At 45.0% G+C, this 20366-nt stretch overlaps 6 protein-coding genes across 18 annotated transcripts in view; 3 read left to right on the plus strand and 3 right to left on the minus strand.

The window, feature by feature from the left end:
* LOC108157166 (cubilin) overlaps positions 1-9899 on the plus strand; it is a 43469-nt gene extending 33570 nt beyond the window's left edge. For 2 of the 9 annotated variants that reach the window (XM_017289077.2, XM_017289078.2), the window contains 14 exons: positions 907-1011; positions 1458-1635; positions 1695-1721; positions 1786-1994; positions 2073-2286; positions 2602-2819; positions 3330-3456; positions 3522-3626; positions 3698-4126; positions 4194-4597; positions 4653-4822; positions 4899-5076; positions 7042-7221; positions 7404-9899. In XM_017289077.2, coding sequence (XP_017144566.1) covers positions 907-1011; positions 1458-1635; positions 1695-1721; positions 1786-1994; positions 2073-2286; positions 2602-2819; positions 3330-3456; positions 3522-3626; positions 3698-4126; positions 4194-4597; positions 4653-4822; positions 4899-5076; positions 7042-7221; positions 7404-7711 — 2852 coding nt within the window. In that variant the 3' untranslated portion in view covers positions 7712-9899. Of the gene's footprint in view, positions 1-906; positions 1012-1457; positions 1636-1694; positions 1722-1785; positions 1995-2072; positions 2287-2601; positions 2820-3329; positions 3457-3521; positions 3627-3697; positions 4127-4193; positions 4598-4652; positions 4823-4898; positions 5084-5994; positions 6258-7041; positions 7222-7284; positions 7330-7403 lie in introns of those variants that run through there. The other 7 variants (XR_004471804.1, XR_004471805.1, XM_033388480.1 and 4 more) reach the window with 7 other exon arrangements.
* A 450-nt stretch (positions 9900-10349) lies between these two features.
* On the minus strand, positions 10350-11023 carry LOC108156404. 2 transcript variants are annotated; one of them, XM_017287844.2, is made up of 2 exons: positions 10746-11023; positions 10350-10678 (listed from the first exon to the last, which is right to left on the minus strand). In XM_017287844.2, the coding sequence occupies exons 1-2, from the start codon at positions 10873-10875 to the stop codon at positions 10485-10487; spliced, it is 324 nt and encodes a 107-aa protein (XP_017143333.1). In that variant the 5' UTR covers positions 10876-11023; the 3' UTR covers positions 10350-10484. The 2 variants fall into 2 exon arrangements, with proteins under 2 accessions (XP_017143333.1, XP_017143332.1); XM_017287843.2 differs by having other exon boundaries at positions 10350-10693.
* A 104-nt stretch (positions 11024-11127) lies between these two features.
* On the minus strand, positions 11128-13107 carry LOC108156401 (WD40 repeat-containing protein SMU1). The gene is made up of 5 exons (XM_017287839.2): positions 12960-13107; positions 12823-12889; positions 12507-12765; positions 11372-12450; positions 11128-11311 (listed from the first exon to the last, which is right to left on the minus strand). The coding sequence occupies exons 1-5, from the start codon at positions 12983-12985 to the stop codon at positions 11213-11215; spliced, it is 1530 nt and encodes a 509-aa protein (XP_017143328.1). The 5' UTR covers positions 12986-13107; the 3' UTR covers positions 11128-11212.
* Positions 13108-13171: 64 nt separating this feature from the next.
* LOC108156402 (deoxynucleoside kinase) lies at positions 13172-14813 on the plus strand. 2 transcript variants are annotated; one of them, XM_017287840.2, is made up of 4 exons: positions 13172-13387; positions 13684-14035; positions 14095-14365; positions 14435-14813. In XM_017287840.2, exons 1-4 carry the CDS (start codon positions 13366-13368, stop codon positions 14582-14584), a joined length of 795 nt encoding a protein of 264 aa, XP_017143329.1. In that variant the 5' UTR covers positions 13172-13365; the 3' UTR covers positions 14585-14813. The 2 variants fall into 2 exon arrangements, with proteins under 2 accessions (XP_017143329.1, XP_033244375.1); XM_033388484.1 differs by lacking the exon at positions 13172-13387 and adding an exon at positions 13555-13573.
* Positions 14814-14827: 14 nt separating this feature from the next.
* LOC108156403 (U1 small nuclear ribonucleoprotein C) lies at positions 14828-15542 on the minus strand. Its single transcript, XM_017287841.2, has one exon. The coding sequence runs from the start codon at positions 15418-15420 to the stop codon at positions 14980-14982; it is 441 nt and encodes a 146-aa protein (XP_017143330.1). The 5' UTR covers positions 15421-15542; the 3' UTR covers positions 14828-14979.
* A 942-nt stretch (positions 15543-16484) lies between these two features.
* The window catches only part of LOC108155567, a 42794-nt gene continuing 38912 nt past the window's right edge, over positions 16485-20366 (plus strand). The window contains exon 1 of one of the 3 annotated variants that reach the window (XM_017286461.2): positions 16485-17853. In XM_017286461.2, the coding sequence (XP_017141950.1) occupies positions 17205-17853 (649 nt within the window). In that variant the 5' untranslated portion in view covers positions 16485-17204. The remainder of the gene's footprint in view (positions 17854-20366) is intronic. The other 2 variants (XM_017286459.2, XM_017286460.2) reach the window with 2 other exon arrangements.

The raw sequence follows: 20366 nt of genomic DNA on the forward strand, positions 1-20366 counted from the left end.
TAAATAATTAGCTGAAAATTGTATCAGTGGCTTAGCGGGGGCTTTGGCTACAAACCATGTTGACTGGGAATCACAAAATCAATAGAGAACAATACATTTATCGCTGTTGGCAACAGTTTCATCCGAAAACTAAAACTGTTAGAGAACCGCAACTACAAGGCAGGGCACCCGAGGCACCAGAGGCAACAGAGGCACCAGCTGGTGGAAAAGCCACAAAAGCCAGAATAAATCCTCGCCCGCTCATTTATTATGTGCCCGAAACTGAATTTAATTGGAAGCGAGTGCCCGCAAAGCATTTGTTAATGCTCTACCAAAACTGTAGAACATTTCACATTTAAATTTCATTTAATGTCAATCAAAAGATAGTCCATAAAGTACGCTGAAACCGGATAGAGAATAAGGCTTTGAGGCTTTTAAAGTTGATGGAAGTTTGTTGCCGCTGCTGCAGCAGAGCGAGTATCTGTGTGCAGAAAAGCTCTTCATAATTTCCGCTGGCTTAGGAGCACAAACCCACACACTCTCTCCCATAAGCTGTTCGTTATGGGTACGCCATACGCCGGTGGAGAGTACACGAATTTCCTTTTTAAGTTGCATTATCAGTTGATAATAACATGTTGCCCCACACCCACACCCACACCCCAACCATTTATGATATATAAACAAACAAAAGAGCAGTAGGACAGCTTGTCATGACGTCGAGAAGCGCATTTCCTTGTTAGGCATCAAGTGTTGACTTAACTAGAGCAGACCCTCCCACGGATCCCCCAGCTAAATAAATCATAATTCAGCGCAATTCTCATGCAAATCGAAATCATTAACATTGTGTATGTATATTTGTCTCCCACCTACCACCCTCTACCGCCCTCTACCACCCTCTACCACCCGCTCCCACCCAACTCCCTACAGGGGCAGGCATTGCTCACTTAGAGTCGTCCGGCGCTGATGGCGAGCCTTGGATGCAGCCCGTGGTGACTTATTTGGAGGTGTCGTCGCGACCCACGAAATCGCCAAGTAGGTGGCGCCTTGTCTCACTCTCTCTCTCTCTCTCTCTCACTCTGTCTCTCTCACTCTCTCCTGCTCTCGATGTGTATCTTTGTGTGCGTGTACGTGTGTTGGGTTGTGTGTGCGCTTGTGTTTGAGTGCGTGCGAGTCGCGCCCGTAGTTAGCAGTTCAATTTTGGTGTCTGTCTACCCGTAGTTGAAAGTTATCTTTGTAGACGAACCCAACCGCTTGCTATAGTTGTAAATTGCAAATACAGATACAGATACAGACACACACCCAACGTTACACTTGTTCTGCCGCTTCGTTCTGTATACGTATGTGTTTTGTATTGCTGTGTGTGAGTGTCTATGTGTAACCGACTTGCAACAGAACCTTGAACAATCCCAACTTATCAATGGCCGAAACGCCTGCAAACTTTCCCATTTGTTTCTCCCCATCTCCCCCGCTTGCTGCAGAGTGTGATCAGACATTTGTGTCGCGGATTGGTGGGCCACAGAATGGCACCTTCTCGGCCCCGCTGCTGCACAACCATCGCAATCATTCGCGCCAATGCCTCTACACTTTCCTAGCAGGACCTGGCCAGCGCGTCGAAGTAGTTTTTAAATCGTTTAGTTTAAGAGGAAGTCCACCAGAGTAAGTCCTAATGAGACACAATCAAGTATTCTTAATATAAATTTCTTCAATTTATTTAGCGGTTCGGCCGTCGGTGAATTACCAAGGTAATCATCTCACATATTTTCATAAATAAAATCAGTCGAACAGCTCGGTTTGTCTTCTTTATAGCTGTGTTCATGAGTACATGGATATTTACTCGGAAGTGCAATCGTCGGAGCCTGCGGAGCTTATCAATTCCCCATTCGGTGGTCGGTACTGTGGCGCCATACCGCCGCGTCGTCGCATTTCCATGTACCGCGCCGTTGCCATTTCGTTTTTTAGCAACAAGAACGTGTCCACCGATCTGTTCGAGGGCACGTTTAGGTTTATAAATGCATGTGAGTAGACCAGACTTTGCAAGACCACCCGATGAACAGAAATAACATGACTTAACCTCTTGTGAATCCCTCGAAAAGCGGAATATGAAATTGGCATACCCATTGCGGGATCGCCATGTTCCTACACGATAACGCCGAGCATGAGTGTGAATAAAACCGGCACGCTCATATCGCCAACCTATCCAGGTGCCTATCCGAAGGATATGTCGTGCACATATCAGTTTCTTGGTGAATCGAATCAGAGAGTTAGATTAGAGTTTCGTGATTTTGATCTATTTTTTGGTGGACCACAGTGAGTACCTCTAATGCTGCACAAAACCCACACACACACACAAAACACACGCACACACAACACCGCTTACAAGTCAAGATCGAAGCAAGTTCTTGGCCCAGGTCAGAGGTTGCTTTGATTGCAGCCCACATCCAAGACACACATCCCTCGAAACACTCTTAATCTGTGATCTATCCATAAATCCATAAACAAATTTACTCTCATTCGACTACAATTATCTCTAAAAAACCATTCTTCTCTATCCAATTTGCTATCAAATCTCTGAAATATTTACAAAAAAATCAACCTACAACAACATGAAAACAACAACAACAGCTGCCCATTTGACTATGTGAAAGTGTACGATGGTCCAGATAATTCGTCAGCATTAATCGGTACATATTGCGGACAGCAAAGAAACTTAGTTTTGTATTCGAGCGAGTCGAGCCTTTTTGTTCATTTTTATACGTTACCGCGCACCGCAAATACCCAGAATCGTGGCTTTAAAGGATTTTATGAATTTAGCGAGGGTTTTGTTAAATTAGATTTTATACGTAAGTACCTATATCCACCATCTAACTGCAATTGTTTTATCAATCATTTCAGTTGTGCGCTCTCTGCCACCCCCCCACCCGACCCCCGCCCCCACCCACGGCAACCATTTTGCGCGGTCCGGTCCGAAAGTGTAGCATACCTTTTTGGGCGCCCCACAAAGTGGTTGCCACAGCGTAAAGCATTTAACAGCTATTTGTATGTGCTTGGTACCAACCTTTCCACTGGCTTTGTTCATTTTTGCTGCATTTTTATTATTATTTTCCAACCGATTGAAACAACACTCTCATCAAATTTTTAACCTTCCCCAACAACTTTCTTTCTACTTCAAAACGAATCTCTCTCTCTCTACGCTATCTGATGTACTCTGCTCTGCTATAATCTGACCTGATCTGATCTGATCTGACTGCTCCTTCCAAAAACTGCTCTACTAACAAACTTACAAAAAAATACGAAAAAAAAATGCAACAACAAATTATTATGAATGACATACATCATACCATGTACATCAGGTGAAAATGATGGCATTCACATACGTGGCTCAGAATGTGATCAAAAGATTTTATCGAAGAAGGAGTCGACTGGCTTTGTGCTCTCCCCCAACTATCCCTATCCCTATATACCAAAAACTGTATGTAGGTGAGTAGTCCAGATCTACAGAATGCTTAGAACAGAGAAAATTCAATGGAACTATTATCCCTTAGATATTTCATCTATGGCATGCAGGATGCCCAGCATCTGGAGCGTGTGCGCCTCGAGTTTACCAGTACTTTCAACATACCCCAAGTAATGCACAAGGACAAGAGCGAGTAAGCATTTCACAGCAGGTTCCCAGATCCCCACGAGTTTTCCCATTCCAATTTCTCCAATCTTCTAACAGATCCAACTGCACGGATGGCTATCTGAAGATCTATCTGAAGGGCCAGGAGACGGCCGACGCCTACGACAAGTTCGACTACGAGCTCTGTGGCAACGAGACGCAGCGCGTGATCAGCGAGGGGCCGCGCCTGGCCATGGTCTTCAGCTCGGGGGAGCTGCAGGGGCGTGGCTTCAAGGGCAAGTACACCTTCGAGACGGAGTACAAGATACCCGGCACTGCGGCTCCGGACGGCACCTGCAGCTTCACGTACGTGAGCAGCTCGAAGAAGCGCGGCGAGCTGAACAGTCCGCGCTATCCCTCGAACTATCCGTCGGACACGAACTGCTCGTACCTGTTCCTGGCCGAGGCCAACGAGCAGGTGACCATTGTATTCGATCACTTCAAGATCAAGGCGGACAACAACGCGAATGCCACGGCCGGTGCATATGGGTAAGCATCATCAATGAGAAGTCCTTGAGAAATGGAATCTAACCGGGGGGTCACCTTGGGCTTGCAGGTCGGGCGCCTGCTTTGAGGATTGGCTGGAGATGTATGTCGTCTATCGGGACAACAACGATCGCCTGCTGGGCCGCTACTGTGGTCTGACAGCACCCGGACCCGTCGAGAGCCCCCGGGGTGCTGTGGGGCTGCGCATCACACTGCACACGGACCAGGAGAGCGTGGCCAGCGGCTTCAAGGCGCGCTATTTCTTCGAGTCGGCCAAGTCGGATGCCGGCGACTGCGGCGGCAACTTCAGCAACGAGGACTCGGGCATCATCACCTCCCCCAACTGGCCGGCGGGCTACAAGGCGCCCGGTCGCGGTCTGGCCTCCAATGCCTGCAATTGGGTGATGACCGCCCGACCCGGCTACAAGTTGTCCATTCACTTTGAGCAGTTCGGCCTCGAAGGGGATCCAGCAAGTGAGTACCTACGCACTCCTGCTCCGCACACGTTTCTTATTCGATTTCGGCCTAGATCGCGGCTGTCCTGCGGCTGTGCTGAGGCTGTGGATGAATGTCGACTCTGACCAACCGCCCATGGAATTGTGCGGCGAGAAGCCGCCCATCGAATACTGGCACTACACCTCCACGGGCCAGACGGCACGCATTAGTTTCACAACCAGCGACAAGACCGTAGGTGCACAGGTGAGCCAAGAAGATACACTTTGAAAGGTCAATACGGAGTTACGATCCCCCTCTCTCTCTCCGTGTCTCGCTGTAGGGCTTCCGCATTGTGTGGACTGAGATACAGGACTCGGGCCCGGGCCCGCCATCCGTGGGCCTGCACTGCGAGTCCACCTACCACTTCCAGTGCGGCGCTGGCTACTGCATCTCGGACAAGCTGCGCTGCGACGGCGTCAAGAACTGCGGTCCCGGCGACGATAGTGACGAATTGCACTGTGAGTCGTGAGTGAGTCGAACGGTTCAGTTCAATTTTTTATTTGCCTCTTTTGACTAGGTTTACGTTTCCGTTTCCGTAATGTATTGTATCCGTTACGTTATTATACGTTATTCGTTATTCGTGTTTGTGTTTCCAGTGCGTCCACTTTTGTGGGACCTTTATTGTATCTATCTCATTTCGTTTCGTTTCGTTTCGGTTTGATTATCATGGACTGGATGGATTATGTCCTTGAGCAATCCTTGTGTACCATATACTTTCATTACACTTTTTCGTTTTGATAAGCGAAGAAAACTTGAACCCGACGAAACACTTGCAAAACGTTATCCACTAAATATACCAAAGCTATGATAATCCATAATATACTAACCTAAAATACCAAATACCAACTAAAAATACATAAATATTGAGGCCAAGTCCAACTTCTCTCTATCTCTCTGTCTCTCTAACTCTCTCTAAGTATAAATATTTGCACCTAAGTACTAAATCTGTTTACTAGTTGTTTTTTTGTTTTATTCATTTCAATGGCCAGACTTTTGTACATACTTCCTGGATAGATTAGGGTGCTCCAGGATCCCCTACCCCATCCATCAAGCCTCCCCGCCCCCCATGCATACATCTCTCACTCTCAATATCTCAATCTCTTCCACCTCGTAGCAGTATTCGAACACTCCTTCCACACTCAACACCACCCGTACGGCATCCAACACTTTCAGTCGCAGTGAAAGTCTCACACTAAAACTTTCACTTTCTCTCTTTTTCTCTCTCTCCTACTTGTCTAATTCTACCTATATTTCTCTCTGTTCTTTCTTTTGTCTTCACTAACAAACAAAACCAATAAACTAAAACCAAAAAAAAACTCTACTTTAAAACAATATAAATCCCTCGAACCGAAACCCCCCAAAACCCCCTGGCACAGGTAACGCCAATTCCACGCATCTGCCCACATTTCTACAGACACTTGTTTTAGCAATTATGGCATTAGTGTTAAATACGTACAACTAAAGATTCAGAATCAAAACAAAAACAAAAACAAACAGAAGAAACCCTGAGAATCAGTAAGAAAATCAAAATTTCCAAATCGGAATTGAAATTGCCACGAGAATCAAAAACAATGAACATTAATATGATAACAAAGAAAAAAAAAAACAAAAACCTAAACATAAACGAAACATTCTGCTAGCAAGAATTTTTACTCATTTTTCTAACAAAAAACGAAGCGAACCAAAACCGAAACCAAAACCAAATATTAACTCTAATCTATACCTAAGTTTAAAGAATTACTCTCTCTGGTCACATTTAACACGTGAGTTCTGCATAAAGCTTGTCTACAATCAATCGTTAAACACGTCCACGTTCAAACCACGCCACGACACGCCCACAAAGCCCACACGCAAACGCTCATGACATGCACAATATTCTCAAAAATCCAAAGTAAAGTTTCACTTCACCCTAGAACTAGACGGAACTCCAACCCTTGCAGAGATCATCCGAGTTACTCTTTTGTTGCATCTTTCAGTTCCCATTTCGATCGCATTGTGAGAGATTTTATTCACGGCATGTAGTTTTCGTTCCCTGTTTCGTTCTGGCTTCTTTATGTTCTGCACCTTTCCGCTCAGTACCGCACTGCATATCACAGCAGTATGTATGTATATGTATATGTATATCGTATCTTCCTGGTGCCTATGATAAACTGAACTGAGTAACCCTAAATCTAAAGGAATGTCTAAAGGAATCCACTGCACAGACACATCCACACAAAACAAAAGAACAAGAACACCCACTCAACCAACCACACACCCACCCACATGAAACACACACAAAAACTCCTCCTCTAACTAGAAATCCACACACACACACACACACGTTCCCGATATTAATATTAAATCGTTGAAGTATTCCGAATATCGATTAACAAATGATCTATTCTATTCACCTCCCTCCCACCCTCAATAAATGCGAACAGGTACCACGGAAGCGGCCGAGGCGGATCACGACGTTCTAATTATAATAACACTAATCGTCGTCTTGTCCCTAATCTGTCTCCTATGCACACTCTGTCACTCCAGAAGAAACCGTAGGAACCATGTGCGCCAATTGGGCCTGCATCGGAATGCGCACTACGACTCACAGACCAGTGCAACGGGTAAGCTAAGGGATCCCTGGGATAATCCATATATATTTTTGATTTGTTCTGTGCTCTTCTAAGGTTTTCTTTGATTTTGGTTTTCTTTATAGTCTTTTTAGTTTCCAGGTAATTTATTTGATTTTAAAACTCTCCACTCCTCACAGTTTCCACGGCTATAACAGTTCCCATTTGCTTTCCAGCGGGTCTCAGCTCCAGTCGGAGGCATTTGCAGAGTGGCGGGGCTAGTATAGCGGGCAGTTTGCATGGCATCAACAGCGGCAACCTGATCATACCACCAGCCCCATTGCCGCCGACGAGCGTGCCACCGCCGCCCCACATATGCATTGCCGGCGTAGACATGGGACACGGCCTGATGTCCAACGGAGAGGATGACGACGATGATGATCTGGACTTGGACGAGGACGATCTGGTCGCGGACATATTCATCAACGATGTGCATTTCGATGAGGACAACATCGATCATGTCAACCAAATGGCGAACGTTTAACGATGGTTTAGAGCATTTTTAGGCATTTTTATCGTGACTTTCAGTTTCGGTTTTAAGACGCATTTAGACTAAGGCTAACTAGGTAAATGGCGAACAGAGCAACTTTGCAGAGCGAGTGAAGTAGTTTTACATATAGTACACAGATACACTGGAGAACACAGATACAATCGGACACGTGGTCGAGGCAAGGAGAAAAGATAAACGACAGATAAACTGGACAGAACAGAACAGAAGCAGAAACAGTAATTCAAAAGTTAACAATACCTAAAAGACAAGAAATTATGCAAAAATGCGAATTGATTAAGACATATATTTAATGAGCGAGCGGAGGATCTATAGAGGTAGTAGGTATTAGAGGATGAGGAAAACGATGACGCTAAATAAGTACAGTAGGGCGATCATATTGTAGTTGCGATTAACACGATTAGCGAGGCGCGCGTTTCAATAGCAGAAGAAATCGAAGGATGGAAAGAATAGGAAGGATGGAAAGCAACAAACAAATAATAGCTACATTTAAATATACTATATTATACACATAGCGAAATACGTATGGCGCATGGAGAGAGCGCAGGCCGACAGACGGACAGATGTGTAAAAAGCGAGAAGTAGAAGAAGTGGAAGTGCCGGAAGTACGATCATTTTCATAGCCACAAGAGACCGCAGACAAGGGGAAAACCAAACAAAAAACAAAATAATAAAGTTGTTGATTTTTATATTTGATACGAGTAATATTTAGGTGAAGCATAAATTGAATTAATTATACAAAAAGCGAGACGATGAGCGTTAGCGCCAATAAATGAATACACATTCTCGCGAACCAAAATCGATAGATAAAACCAATACAGAATAGAGGCAGCAGCAACACACTAAAGGGCATAAAACAATAATAATTAACTACCTAATCATATGCGCATGACATGACTCCTTATTTACACATTTTGTACGTACAATACAACAAATCTTCGACACTTGAAGCTACACAAAAATCAAACATACAACAAACAAAAAACGAAAAACAAGAACAAGAACCGCAGTGGCGAGAGGTGGAAAAATGCATAAATAAAAGAATTAGTGACTATCAAAACTGTATCTTCCAGCAAAGAGTAAAAGCGCAGAGTTAAATAATGCTAGATCGAGGAGTTTATATGCGAAGGAAATTAAATAAAGCATTCATTAGCGGCCCCAAAAATGGTAAATATTAAATGGTAAATGGATTCGAGAAACGGAAAAGGGTTGGAGATAAAACGGGATAAATTCAAAGATTTTTGTCTATTTAAGCACATTTTTATAAACATTTAAGGCGAACAAAATATTTATAAAAATGTATACGCTAAAGGGAACGATAATAATAAAATAAATTATACAAGAAACTAAACTAAAATGAACTAAACACAAATACAAATACAAATACAAATCGAGGAATCAATTTCAATTTAATTTCCTTTTCGCCAAACCAAGATTTGGCAATCGTTTACATCCAACTATTATTATATTATAGTGTTCATTTATTGTATTGTAATTATTTTTATATTTATGTGTATATTTTAAGGTTTCGTTCAGTCAGTTTCCTCCGTTTTGGAGCTCTCAATCGATAGCAAATTCCCTAATGTTTCGTAAAGTAAAATGAATAAGTATTGGTTTCATAGCGCACGTACGTTTTGCAACAGAAAGCATTCGAAATTAAAGCAAATGGCTTAAATCAGCGAAGGAAACATAAAACCGTTTAACGTAAAAACCATTTATAATAAACGTATGTAGGTGTTACGAATGCTAAATTAATAAAAAAAAAAAATAAATAAGTAATGAGTAAAACAGAAAGTAAATACAATTACCTTGAGGAAGTAAAACGTTGTTAAATTGTTGCATTAAAAGCGCATAATGATCAAGTAAATCCTAAGAAATAATTCGTATAAAAAAACTTTAGTTTAAGTGTACAAATTTTGTTGTTGTATTGCATAAAACCAAATATAAAAAAAAGGAGGAAGAAACCCAGAAACAAACAATTCAATTAGTTAATAAACAAAATCGGAATTTGTGTTTTAGCAATAAAAATTAAAAATAAATTAAAAAGGAAATAGTACTAAAGCAGAAAACTAATGAAAAACGCAAATAAAATGTTCGAGAAAGCAAGCCCAAATGAAACCTACCCCCAAGAAGAGATGTTTTAAACTAAAAAGCGTTTACTAAGGTAACACTAAAAGTTAAATTAAAACACCCCAAAAAGAGCAAATGTTAAATTTACAATTAAATCTAAAAGTAAGCCAGAAGGCAGGCAGGCCAGGAGCACACAGATGAATCCAAAAAGAATTCAAATCCGAATCCGAGACCAGAAACAAAAACAGCAGTCAGAAATCAAATTCAGAATCTCAGACGCACTCATTGGCACCAAAACGTTGCGTCGTGCCAAATAACAGAAAAAATAGTTGAAAAATAATAATAATACGCCAAAGAAACCAAAAATTTCAAATTAAAAGGAAACACCTACAAAAACAATTCCATGTTAACATTAAATATAAATAAAGGTAATTAAATAAATGAATAATAAAACCAATTGAATTTCAAAACGTTGAAACAATTTTTCCAATTACTGAGATGGGTGGAGGGTTAACAGGGTTTACCTTTTATTCAAAAGAAAATGTTTATTTTGCAGTAATTTATTTTGTTACAATCCTTGGCGGCCGGAACAGTGCTACGATTATTTTTAAATGAATACAAAAACGCATTTATATATCTACATATATGTGATTGTAGGTGTACGTTTATCAGATATACTTCAGTTCTGGGAATTTATACGAAATTTCTCCAACATTTTCTTGATTGCCTCTTCATCGCCCTCGATTTTTGCCTTGTCCTGCTGTAAAATCTCCTGGAAAGTCTTCTGTTTGGTGCCGACCAGATAGAAATCCTCATCGGATATAGTAACCTGTCCATCGGCACTGGCTGCACTGCCCTCGTAGATGTTCAATGCTTTGAAATCAAAGACTACAGTGAGACGGTCATCGGTGGTCTGACCAATGGTCCAGCACTCACTCACCCATGCTCTTGATTAGCTTGCCGTCGGCATCGGTGAAGTTGAACTGAAACGTGTTGACCACAGTGCGGCGGCCAGGGTCCGACTCCTTCAGCTTGTTGCGTATTTTATCAATGATCTCGTCGCTCTTCATGCTGACTGGCACTGGGACGGGGGCTGTCAAGTGAACCCGTTGAGTGTGGTTGCTCGACTAATTTAAGTGCTGAGCCAGCAATTGAAGCAAGCTCTGTGCTCTGCGGATTAGGGCCCTGGGAGACGGCTGCGCTCGTTGTCGCTTTGCATAATGCTTAATTAAAGTCAATTTGTTTCATATGGAGACACGATTGAAGATATTGATGTGGGGGAAGGGCAGGGCAAGAGAAAATCCAAGAAAACACCTCGAAACTTAAAGTAATCGTAATCGGGGGCAGTAGGTGTATTTCTGGAACTAAAACTAGGTACGAAAGTCAATTGGCAAACACTTAGGTGATCTATGGCTTCCAAAGCTTCAGCAGTCCATCCTCGCTGTAGCTGGCCAGAAGATTCTGGTGCGGATGATGGGACAGGCCAATGACATCTTTTTCATGAACCTGTTAAATAAAAGTATTTACCAGAGACCAGCAATGAGTGTAATGTCAGTAAAAACTCACGTTCAAAGTACGTTCCAGTTTACCCGAGGAGACGGAGAAACAGTAGAGCACCTGATCCTCGCCAGCACAGTAGATGAACTCGCCGCGCGGCGAAAGAGTAGCCGAGATAAAGGCTCCACCCTCGCGCTTACCTGACGAGAATGATCGCACAATCTGGCCCTGCATGTTCATGATTACCACTGTGTTCGATCTGTTGCAAACAATGAAGTGCTCGGGATTCTTGGGCAGGATGAGGACAGTGTTGACCGCCAGCTCATTGCCCAGCGGTTTGTAGGTGGCGACGCACTCTGTGGTTTTGAGGGACCACACCTTGACCGTGCCATCGGAGGAAGCGCTGAGTACGCTGTGGCCGTCGGGCGTGAATGTGGCCTCGTTGACAAAGGATGAGTGGCCTTTGAACTCTTTGAGCATCTTGCCTGACTTCAGGCCGTGCAGTCGCACCGTGTAGTCAAAGGAGGCACTCAGCACTTGGCTGTTATCGCGGGAGAACTGCAGGCAGGTAATGCCCTTGGTGTGGGCCTTCTCAAATTTTCGCAGGCATTGGCCGGTGATGATGCGCCACACTTTGATCTGGCCATCCTGGGCACCAGAGGCCACCATTTCAGAATCGCGCGAGAAATTCAGGGCTAGAACCGCCTGCTCCATCATCATGAACTGGTCCTGGGCCTGGTACTTCAAATCCTTTCGCACTTTGCCAGTCGTGAAGTTCCATACCTCCAGGAACCCGTCGACACTTCCGGTTATCAAGTACTGCCCATCTGGCGAGAACTGAGCGCACTCCACGTGCGACTTTTGTCCGAACTTGATCTGCCGGAACAGCTGTGTGGGATACATTTCCTCCTCCTGATCTTTCATGGCCGCCTTGCCGCGGAACAAATCGATCGTGGTACCAGGAGGAAGGAGTCCCTGATGCTGTTGCCATTTTAGGGCTTGGCCCAGCAAGGCCAAGAGCCTGGACGAGGGCACCACATGCACCTCACCGCTCAGCTCTTGTGAGATGGCTGTGCGGCGCTTCTCCTTGCTGCTGCCTTCCGCATACGCTTCACGGGGATCGAAGTATGCACGCTGCAACATGTTTTCTGCGAAAGATCCGCACTTGAACGTTTATCCAAGGAGCCCAAATCCAATACAATACCTAAATGAATGTACCGCTCGGGCTCTTGCTGCTTCAACATGCTCATGGGATCCGTTTGCCGCAACAGGGAACGGGCTGCGCCCAGCTCCCGCAGTTCTATCAGCTCCAGCACGATTTGCTCATAGAGATTGAGCAGTTTCTTGTCGGGCAGCTTCAGCGATTGCGTCACCTTCAGCACCGTGTCCCAGTGGCCATTGGATATGTCCTGGACGAAACCATCGACGCTGTCCACTGTGTTTAGGGAGACACCCGTTTCCTCCTGTGGTGGGGAAAACTAGATTGCTTAAATTTGTCTGAGGAGGGCGGTTGGACTCACTTGCAGGGTCTGCAGCGTCTTCATAAGATTTGACTCCTTCAGGTACTGCTGGATAAGCCGAATCACGCTGTTGGGGGGGGTGGATGGAAGGAAAATTACACATGCAGGACACGCTGGGGCACCTTTTATGTACTCACTCGGCTGATTCGATTTCTATAGACATGCTGTAGAAGGAAAGATGTACGCTTAAAATATCTTTTTCTTATTTATTTACAATTTTCTTAAAATATTGACAAAAATGCGTCTTCTTGGAGATGACAATTGCGGGCGATAATTTCGCCGGCCAAACAGCTGTAAGTAATCGGAATTTGAAGCAATAGTTCAAAGTATGTGTATCGATAAGTCAGCTGTTTTCTTTCAATAAAGTCTCCATGAGCAAATGCATTTATTGTGAAATACCGTGTCCTTTTAAAATAAAAAACGAGTTTTCTTCATGCTGCTGGCATTTAAGTATCTGCATTATATAGATGCTTCTGTATCCAGTCATCGGATGTAGGAGATCATCTGTACATCATTGCCATTCCCTACTTATATACCATTACAATGAAAATTATCCAGTATATTGGTAATTAAAACTAGCCTGTAAATCAATTCCTTAAGCTAAGATTTATTTTAGACCACGACCCACAGCTACCCCTACCCCTTTTCCACCTTTAACCAGCCCAGGTGTTGATGGCAACGAAAACAAACAATACAATGTTTTTTCCCGCGCTTTTTTCGGCGGCAAATAACGAGATCATCTCTGTTGGTGGTTAGTTTTACTCGACCAGACCTACAGTACAGTGCTCTTTCTTGGCGCTAGTCGGAACACAAAAAAAACCATCACATTTGACTACATTCCCGATTGTTTTTCACGTCCAGATCGCTGTTTATCTGCCATGATGTCCGTAGCAGCAGCCAGCTCGAGGCAGGGCAAAAAGTTCGCCGAGGGCACGCAGCCTTTCACGGTGCTGATCGAGGGCAACATCGGCAGCGGCAAGACCACGTATTTGAACCACTTTGAGAAGTACAGGGACGAGATCTGCCTGCTCACTGAGCCTGTGGAGAAGTGGCGCAACGTAAACGGTGTGAATCTGCTGGAGCGGATGTACAAGGAACCCAAGAAGTGGGCAATGCCCTTTCAGTCTTATGTCACGCTAACCATGCTGCAGGCACACACAGCGCCCACCGACAAGAAGCTAAAAATAATGGAGCGCTCCATTTTTAGCTCCCGGTAAGGCCCCACCCCCTTCCTACTCTGTTCAGAATCCGGTTTTAACATTCTACAATTAGGTACTGCTTTGTGGAGAACATGTACCGCAATGGTTCGCTGGAGACGGGCATGTACAACACTCTGCAGGAATGGTACAAGTTCATTGAAGAGTCCATACATGTTCAGGCCGATCTCATTATCTACTTGCGAACGTCCCCGGAAGTGGCGCATGAACGCATTCGACAACGTGCCCGCTCCGAAGAGAGCTGTGTGCCGCTCAAGTATCTCCAGGAGCTGCACGAACTGCACGAGGATTGGCTAATACATAACCGCCGGAATCAGGCCTGCAAGGTTAGTACTCGATCGTCTCCAGAGATGCACAGGAATTCCTCAAATTAAGCTGTATTTTTGATGTTTCAGGTGTTGGTGCTGGACGCCGACTTGACTCTGGAGAACATTAGCAGCGAGTACCAGCGTTCGGAGACGAGTATATTCGATGCTATCTCGGGCACGCATCAGCCGCCTCAAGTGCTGATCTCGCCCAGCAAACGCCAACGAATGTCCAGATAACCAATGATCAGCTCTGATCGGTGATTTTATCACCTAGTACCTAATTTTCTTTAGTAATGACGATGTTGTCAGGCAATGGAAAGGAAATCCCCAATATAACTTAATAGAACACTTGAATCCTATCATAAACACCTACTATAACAATTATAATCACGTTATATTCTAACCTCCTACTATAGCACATATGTAAGTCCAAAAGTGTAATAAAAGCGTATATGTCTATTTTAAATTAATTTTGTATCATTTCGATCTGTGGCAAAATTACACGGTTTATGTTTCGTGTAAAAGTACATTTTAATATGTATTTATTTTGTATTTGCAATTGAGGTTACTTATGCTCTAGTTCTTAATTAATGCCGATGATCTTGATTGTTCTCTGGCAGGTCGCGTTTTTGTCACTTTGGTCCATTCATGATGGGCGGACGGACACCCGGGATGGTGCCCAGCGGCGGTGGCGGTCCCATCATGGCCATGGGATTCATAATGGGCGGCGGACGCATTCCAGTCATCATGGGGTTCATCATAGGCGGCATAAACGGCATGCCAGGCATACCAGGACGCGGCGGCGCACCCATGTTGGGCGGCGGGATGGACACGCCAGATGGCTTGGGCGGCGCCGATGAGGGTCCGCCAGCAAAAGGATTGTTCGTTATCTTGCCGGCCTTGAATGCCGCCGTGGTGGCATCAATCAGATGCTGGGCCTGCTCCTCCATCCACTTCTGGTAGTAGAACTTCACATTGTCGCGATGCTTGCGGCCCGTGCAGTGTGTTTTGCGCACCGAGGGCGAGTCGTGTGTCAGGTAGGTGTCACAATAGTCGCAGTAATACTTCGGCATGCTGCTGCTTAGTTTGCAAACCAATTTTTTCTTTGGTTTATTCTATTTTACAGCGAAAATGCTTTATTTATTTCTAATTTTAAGAAGTGTGACCGTATGTGGGCAGGGCTGTCAAAAAGAAGCTATCGATAGAAGGTGTAAATTAAATTCGTGTGGTTACACTGCCCCAAAAATATCGGGTAATCCTGATCTACCTTCTTGGCCGTTTTATTTTAAATTTAAAAAAGCAAAAAATTGAAAAGAATGTGAAAATAAGAAAATCCTAACGATCTACCAGAGTCGAATGGTTTTTTATACGTTTTTTGATTTGAAATGAGCCGAAATTTATGTGTGTGCTGTTTTGTTCAATTATTCCTCTTCGTTGATTGCATCTATTGATAGTGAACTACAATTGAAAAATGGTATGTTTGATCAATTTTATCAATCTATTAAATTTCATTTTCAGTGGTATATTTGAGAACATTGGGTATAGAAACTTCCATATGCAGGTTTTTTTTTTAAGGATTTTAGTTAGACGGCATTATTCAACGGATTCTTTAAATTGATCAATAGGAACGACTATCCTCTTTCGTGACCAATATAAGCAAGTATTTAGAATAAACCAGTTAAGTAAAAAATTGATTCATTAATCGTATAAAATTATGTGGGGATGGTGAATTGTTTCATCTAGCTAATAATATTCGACGGAATATAAAAATTGAACAATAGGAACGACTATCCTCTTTCGTTTTTCTTGTTTGACCATTTTCGCTAAAACCTCTTTATACGCAAAATGCAATAAAAGCAAGTGTTTAAAATAAACCAGTCAATTAGAAATTAGATTCACTAATCAGATAAAATTACTTGGGCATGGCTTAATGTTCTATATAGCTAGTAATATTCCGCGGAATATCAAAAACGAGGAATATGTAAAATAGATCTTGAATTCGCCAGTATTTTTACGGTATATTTTTAAAATGAGACGGTTTATTTTGGTATATTTCTGAGGGTCGATAGTGAACTACAATCGAAAAATGTCTATGCGTCGATAGTAATATCGAGGGTAGTGTAGCTCTAGCACCATCCTGGCTCATCGCTAATCGGCTGTTTTTTTTGACCCGGCAAACGAGCAAGACGTGCGCGCGGTTTGTTATCGTTCTTGATTTCGTCCACACCTTTTGAAAGCTGCGAATGAACGGGGAACACGCGTACCGGCAATAAAAGCGGCGGCAGCAAAACAGAGTAGAGCCATAAAAGCGTAATTATTACAAAATCGTGTTCGGCGTGTAAATTGGTTGGTGTTGGTGTCGGGTTTTGTCGGTTCAGGCCACGTTAATGCATAATGCGGTGTAAAGTGCAGAGCATAAACCAGTTCACAGTGTCGCCCCAAACGCCGGTCCCGGCTTGCTTTCAATTAAACCAGTGCCAGGCAGCAGCAGCAGCAGCGTCGCCCCAAGCGACCAACTAGTTTGTGTGCGTGTGTGCAGCCAGCAGCCACAGAAAACGGCCAAAAGCAAAGGAATTTATGCGGCGGCCGAGAGCCGAAAACAGACAACAATAGGTAAAGGAGGAGACGGAATCTGAAGCTGCAGAGGATTCAAGCCCAGAAGTTGTTTGACCAGTTTCTCTGTCTGTGCCAGTGTGAGTTTGTGTCTCTCTCGCTCTTTGTTTTTGGCTAAAAGGCAGACGCAGAGATAGTGTTTGTGTGGTATGAATCTAGTGCCCGATCCGTACGTGAGCAGTGCCCCAAGTCAATGAGGAGGAGGAGCAGCAGCTAGTGAAGCCAGCATCCAAGCAGCCAAGAGATGCCCTTTGTACAGCGCGTGGTGCAACCCGTAAATGTGGCCCAGGCGACGGCCGCCAGCCTTGGACATGCCTCCACCCGCTTCCACTGTGCGCCCGGCAAGTGCAAAAACAACAACTGCATCAACAAGCAGTCGCCAGAGGCGGGAACGGATGTCGCCGACTGCCGGGCCACCTCGCCCACCTCGCCCTCGCTGACCAGAGTCCTGGTGCATGTGAACGGGGATGGGGAGGACGGAGCCGGTCAGCCCCACCCACCAGCGGCCCTGCCCATGAAGAAGCTGAAGCAGCACGTCGAATTCCTCTCGACCTCGCCGACGCACGGCCCGAGTCGTGCCTCCCAGTCGTTGCCCAATTCGCGGCACCCCAGCCAGCAGCGTCCGACGATGGCGCGGAACGCCAGCGCCCCACATTCACCCACCGCCGGCTCCTCGAAAGTCGTCTCCGGCCACGAGTTCGACTCCATCAGCAACATAACCCTGAGCAATGCCCTGCGGCAGCTGGCCAGCCTGGTGCTCATCGCCAGCGACATCTTCGACGATCTGCAGCGGGACCTGCAGTCGGTGGGCGAGCGGGCCGGGCGGGTCCAGCGCAAGATAGCGGCCGTGGAGCGGCGCGTTTGTGCCTACGATCCGAAAATGGTCACAGTTCGTAAGTATCTTTGAATGATCCAATGAACCTCTAAAAGTATCCTTTAATTAAACGAATACAATGTGTGAATATCCACATTCTCATTCATTGCTTTGATGATTGAGCAGGGGAGGAGCAGGGCTCGGGGGGGGAATGGCAAAGTCAAGTGCGTTATCAAAGGCGTGCTTATCTTTTGTCATCTCTCGCTCTCTGTCTCTCCCTCCTCTCTGCACGCGACGGTGCTGCGGCTTCTGTGTGTGTGGGTGGTGGCCAGGCGGTGGCGGCATGAAACGTGCTGAAATCTTATCTGCTTTCGCAAAAACACAGTCGCGGGAATCGGGAATTCAATTTGCACACAGGCACAAAGAAGACGTGAGAAGAGAAGAGAGAACGAAAAGGAAAGATGAGACAAAGGCGAAGCTTTAATTACCCTACATAATACCCCCAATAGAGGAGTATGTACCCATATGTATGCATATATAAAGTGTGATTCTTAATTAAATATTTAATATGTGTTTTTATTCTGTAAGAGTACATATGGCTATTTCATACTCTGAGGAAAATAAAGTCTAGCTTAAACTCCTATTCGGAATACCCTTCCACCCAAAGGGTACACCTCAAAGAGGCCTCTAGGGAGTACAGATAAACCGTGGAAATTAACACCTTGTTTATTTTGTCGCCTCCTCCGCTTTGTTCCCCCATTTGTGGGTGCGGGTGCGGATAGAGATGGGGCTCTGCTCGGCTCTGGTCTCCCTCCATGGTCTCTGCTCACACAATTAGTTCCTTCGACCAGCTCCGACTTCTACAATTACAGCGGAGCCGAGCAGAGCAGAGATAAGCGGAGTCTCGAGTCGTTTGGCTTATTGTTTTCGCGACCTTGTGTTAAATTGTGGCCAACACGAATGGCCGTTTATGGGGCAGGTGCTTACCCCACTCTCTGTGCGACCGCCCCCCCCCATCATAGTGATTTGTGTGGCACAACAGCAACAGGTTATGCAGTGGCTGTCAAACTGTGCTGTGAACCCAATTTCTGTTCTCCATTTTTGTGTGGGCACAGCACTTTATCGTTTTTCGCTGGCAAAACCAAAAAATGTATTTTTTCGCTTGAAAATTTTCAATAATTTCATGAAAATCTCGACGCCCGACTGGCCCGACGCTGACTGCAGCAATATTCCTTTTGTATTTTGTTGTTGTTGTTGTTGCATGAGGAGTGGCGTGGTGTGCCGTTGGCCCATCCATTGTCAGCTGTCATTTTGCAAGAGCTCACTTTGCTTACTCTTCCCCCGCCCCTCTCCATAGCCCTCTGGGTGCTTGTCAGCTGCTCAAGACACAGGGACAGCTGCCTTTGGCTCTGACTCTGCCTTTGGCTCTGACTCTGACTGTGTGCCACAAAATGTCGTACTAATTGCTCAGGTATTGAAGCTCGATAAAGTACAAGAACACAAAGAGGGGCTGGCTACATCGGAGGTTGTTAATTTTGCAAACGGCAATGGCACTTCCATCCCCTCTCCTCACCATCCCACCTGTGTGCTCTAGTCATTAATGTGCCCATATTAGAAATGCCATTACATCGCGCCATTTGTGGCAAATGTTAACTACCACTCCACCATGCAACTGCCGCTCCGAAAAAGGGGGCTGGCAGTGGTTGTGGCTGTGGCTGTGGCTGTGCCTGTGGCAGGAGAGCAGCCATGCGTGAGACACAGCCGGTCGGTCGCTGGCTCCTGCAATTCTTTCCGCAGAAAGCGCTGGCTGTTCCCGTTGGCTGCCTCTCTACCTAACTAGCCATCAATCGATCTGCCATATTGCCCCGGCAACATGTTGCAGTGGCAGCTATCTGCTACTATATGCTACGTGACTGGACTGATCAAGCAACAGCGAATGCTTAGGCGCAGCAGGCGCTTTTGGCACAGCACTTTGAAAAGGGCCGCCGCCTCTCCTGTTGTACTTAGAATACAGATATTTCGAAACAGTAGTACGCGTTTGTGTCTGCCACATGTGAGCGTGGGCATCATCATCCGAAAGATACAAACACTCACACATGCTCAAAGGCTTTGCAGGAAACAAAAATTTGTAATTACAGCCACAGTGGGGCATAAATAACGCGCGCCGTACAAAAGATAGAGAGAGGGAGAGACCGAAAGACCAAAAGAGATATGGCCCGCATCCGAACACCGAAAACCGAACACCGAACACACAACAGCCACGAAAACCTGTTCCAACCTGCAACATTTAGCTGCCATTGCGTGTGTGTCTGCACGTGTGTGTGTGTGTGCTGCCACAAAACTAAACAAACAAGCCAACGAAAAATAAAACCAGCAATGAAAATGCCCGGCCAAAAAAAGAAAGATACATACATGCATACCAGAAAAGAAACAGATACAGATACAGAGTGCGTTTTCTGTCTGCCGGTCCGTATCCGTATCTGTATCTAGATACTGCCTGACTCTATCTGTGTCTGCGCCTTTGCCTGTGTTTGTATCTCTGGGTCTCTCTTTTTGTCTTAAACGCATTATTTTTCAAGTGCGCTGATGAGC

This window comes from Drosophila miranda, chromosome 2 (assembly GCF_003369915.1).
Source record: "Drosophila miranda strain MSH22 chromosome 2, D.miranda_PacBio2.1, whole genome shotgun sequence".
Lineage (NCBI taxonomy): Eukaryota > Metazoa > Arthropoda > Insecta > Diptera > Drosophilidae > Drosophila > Drosophila miranda.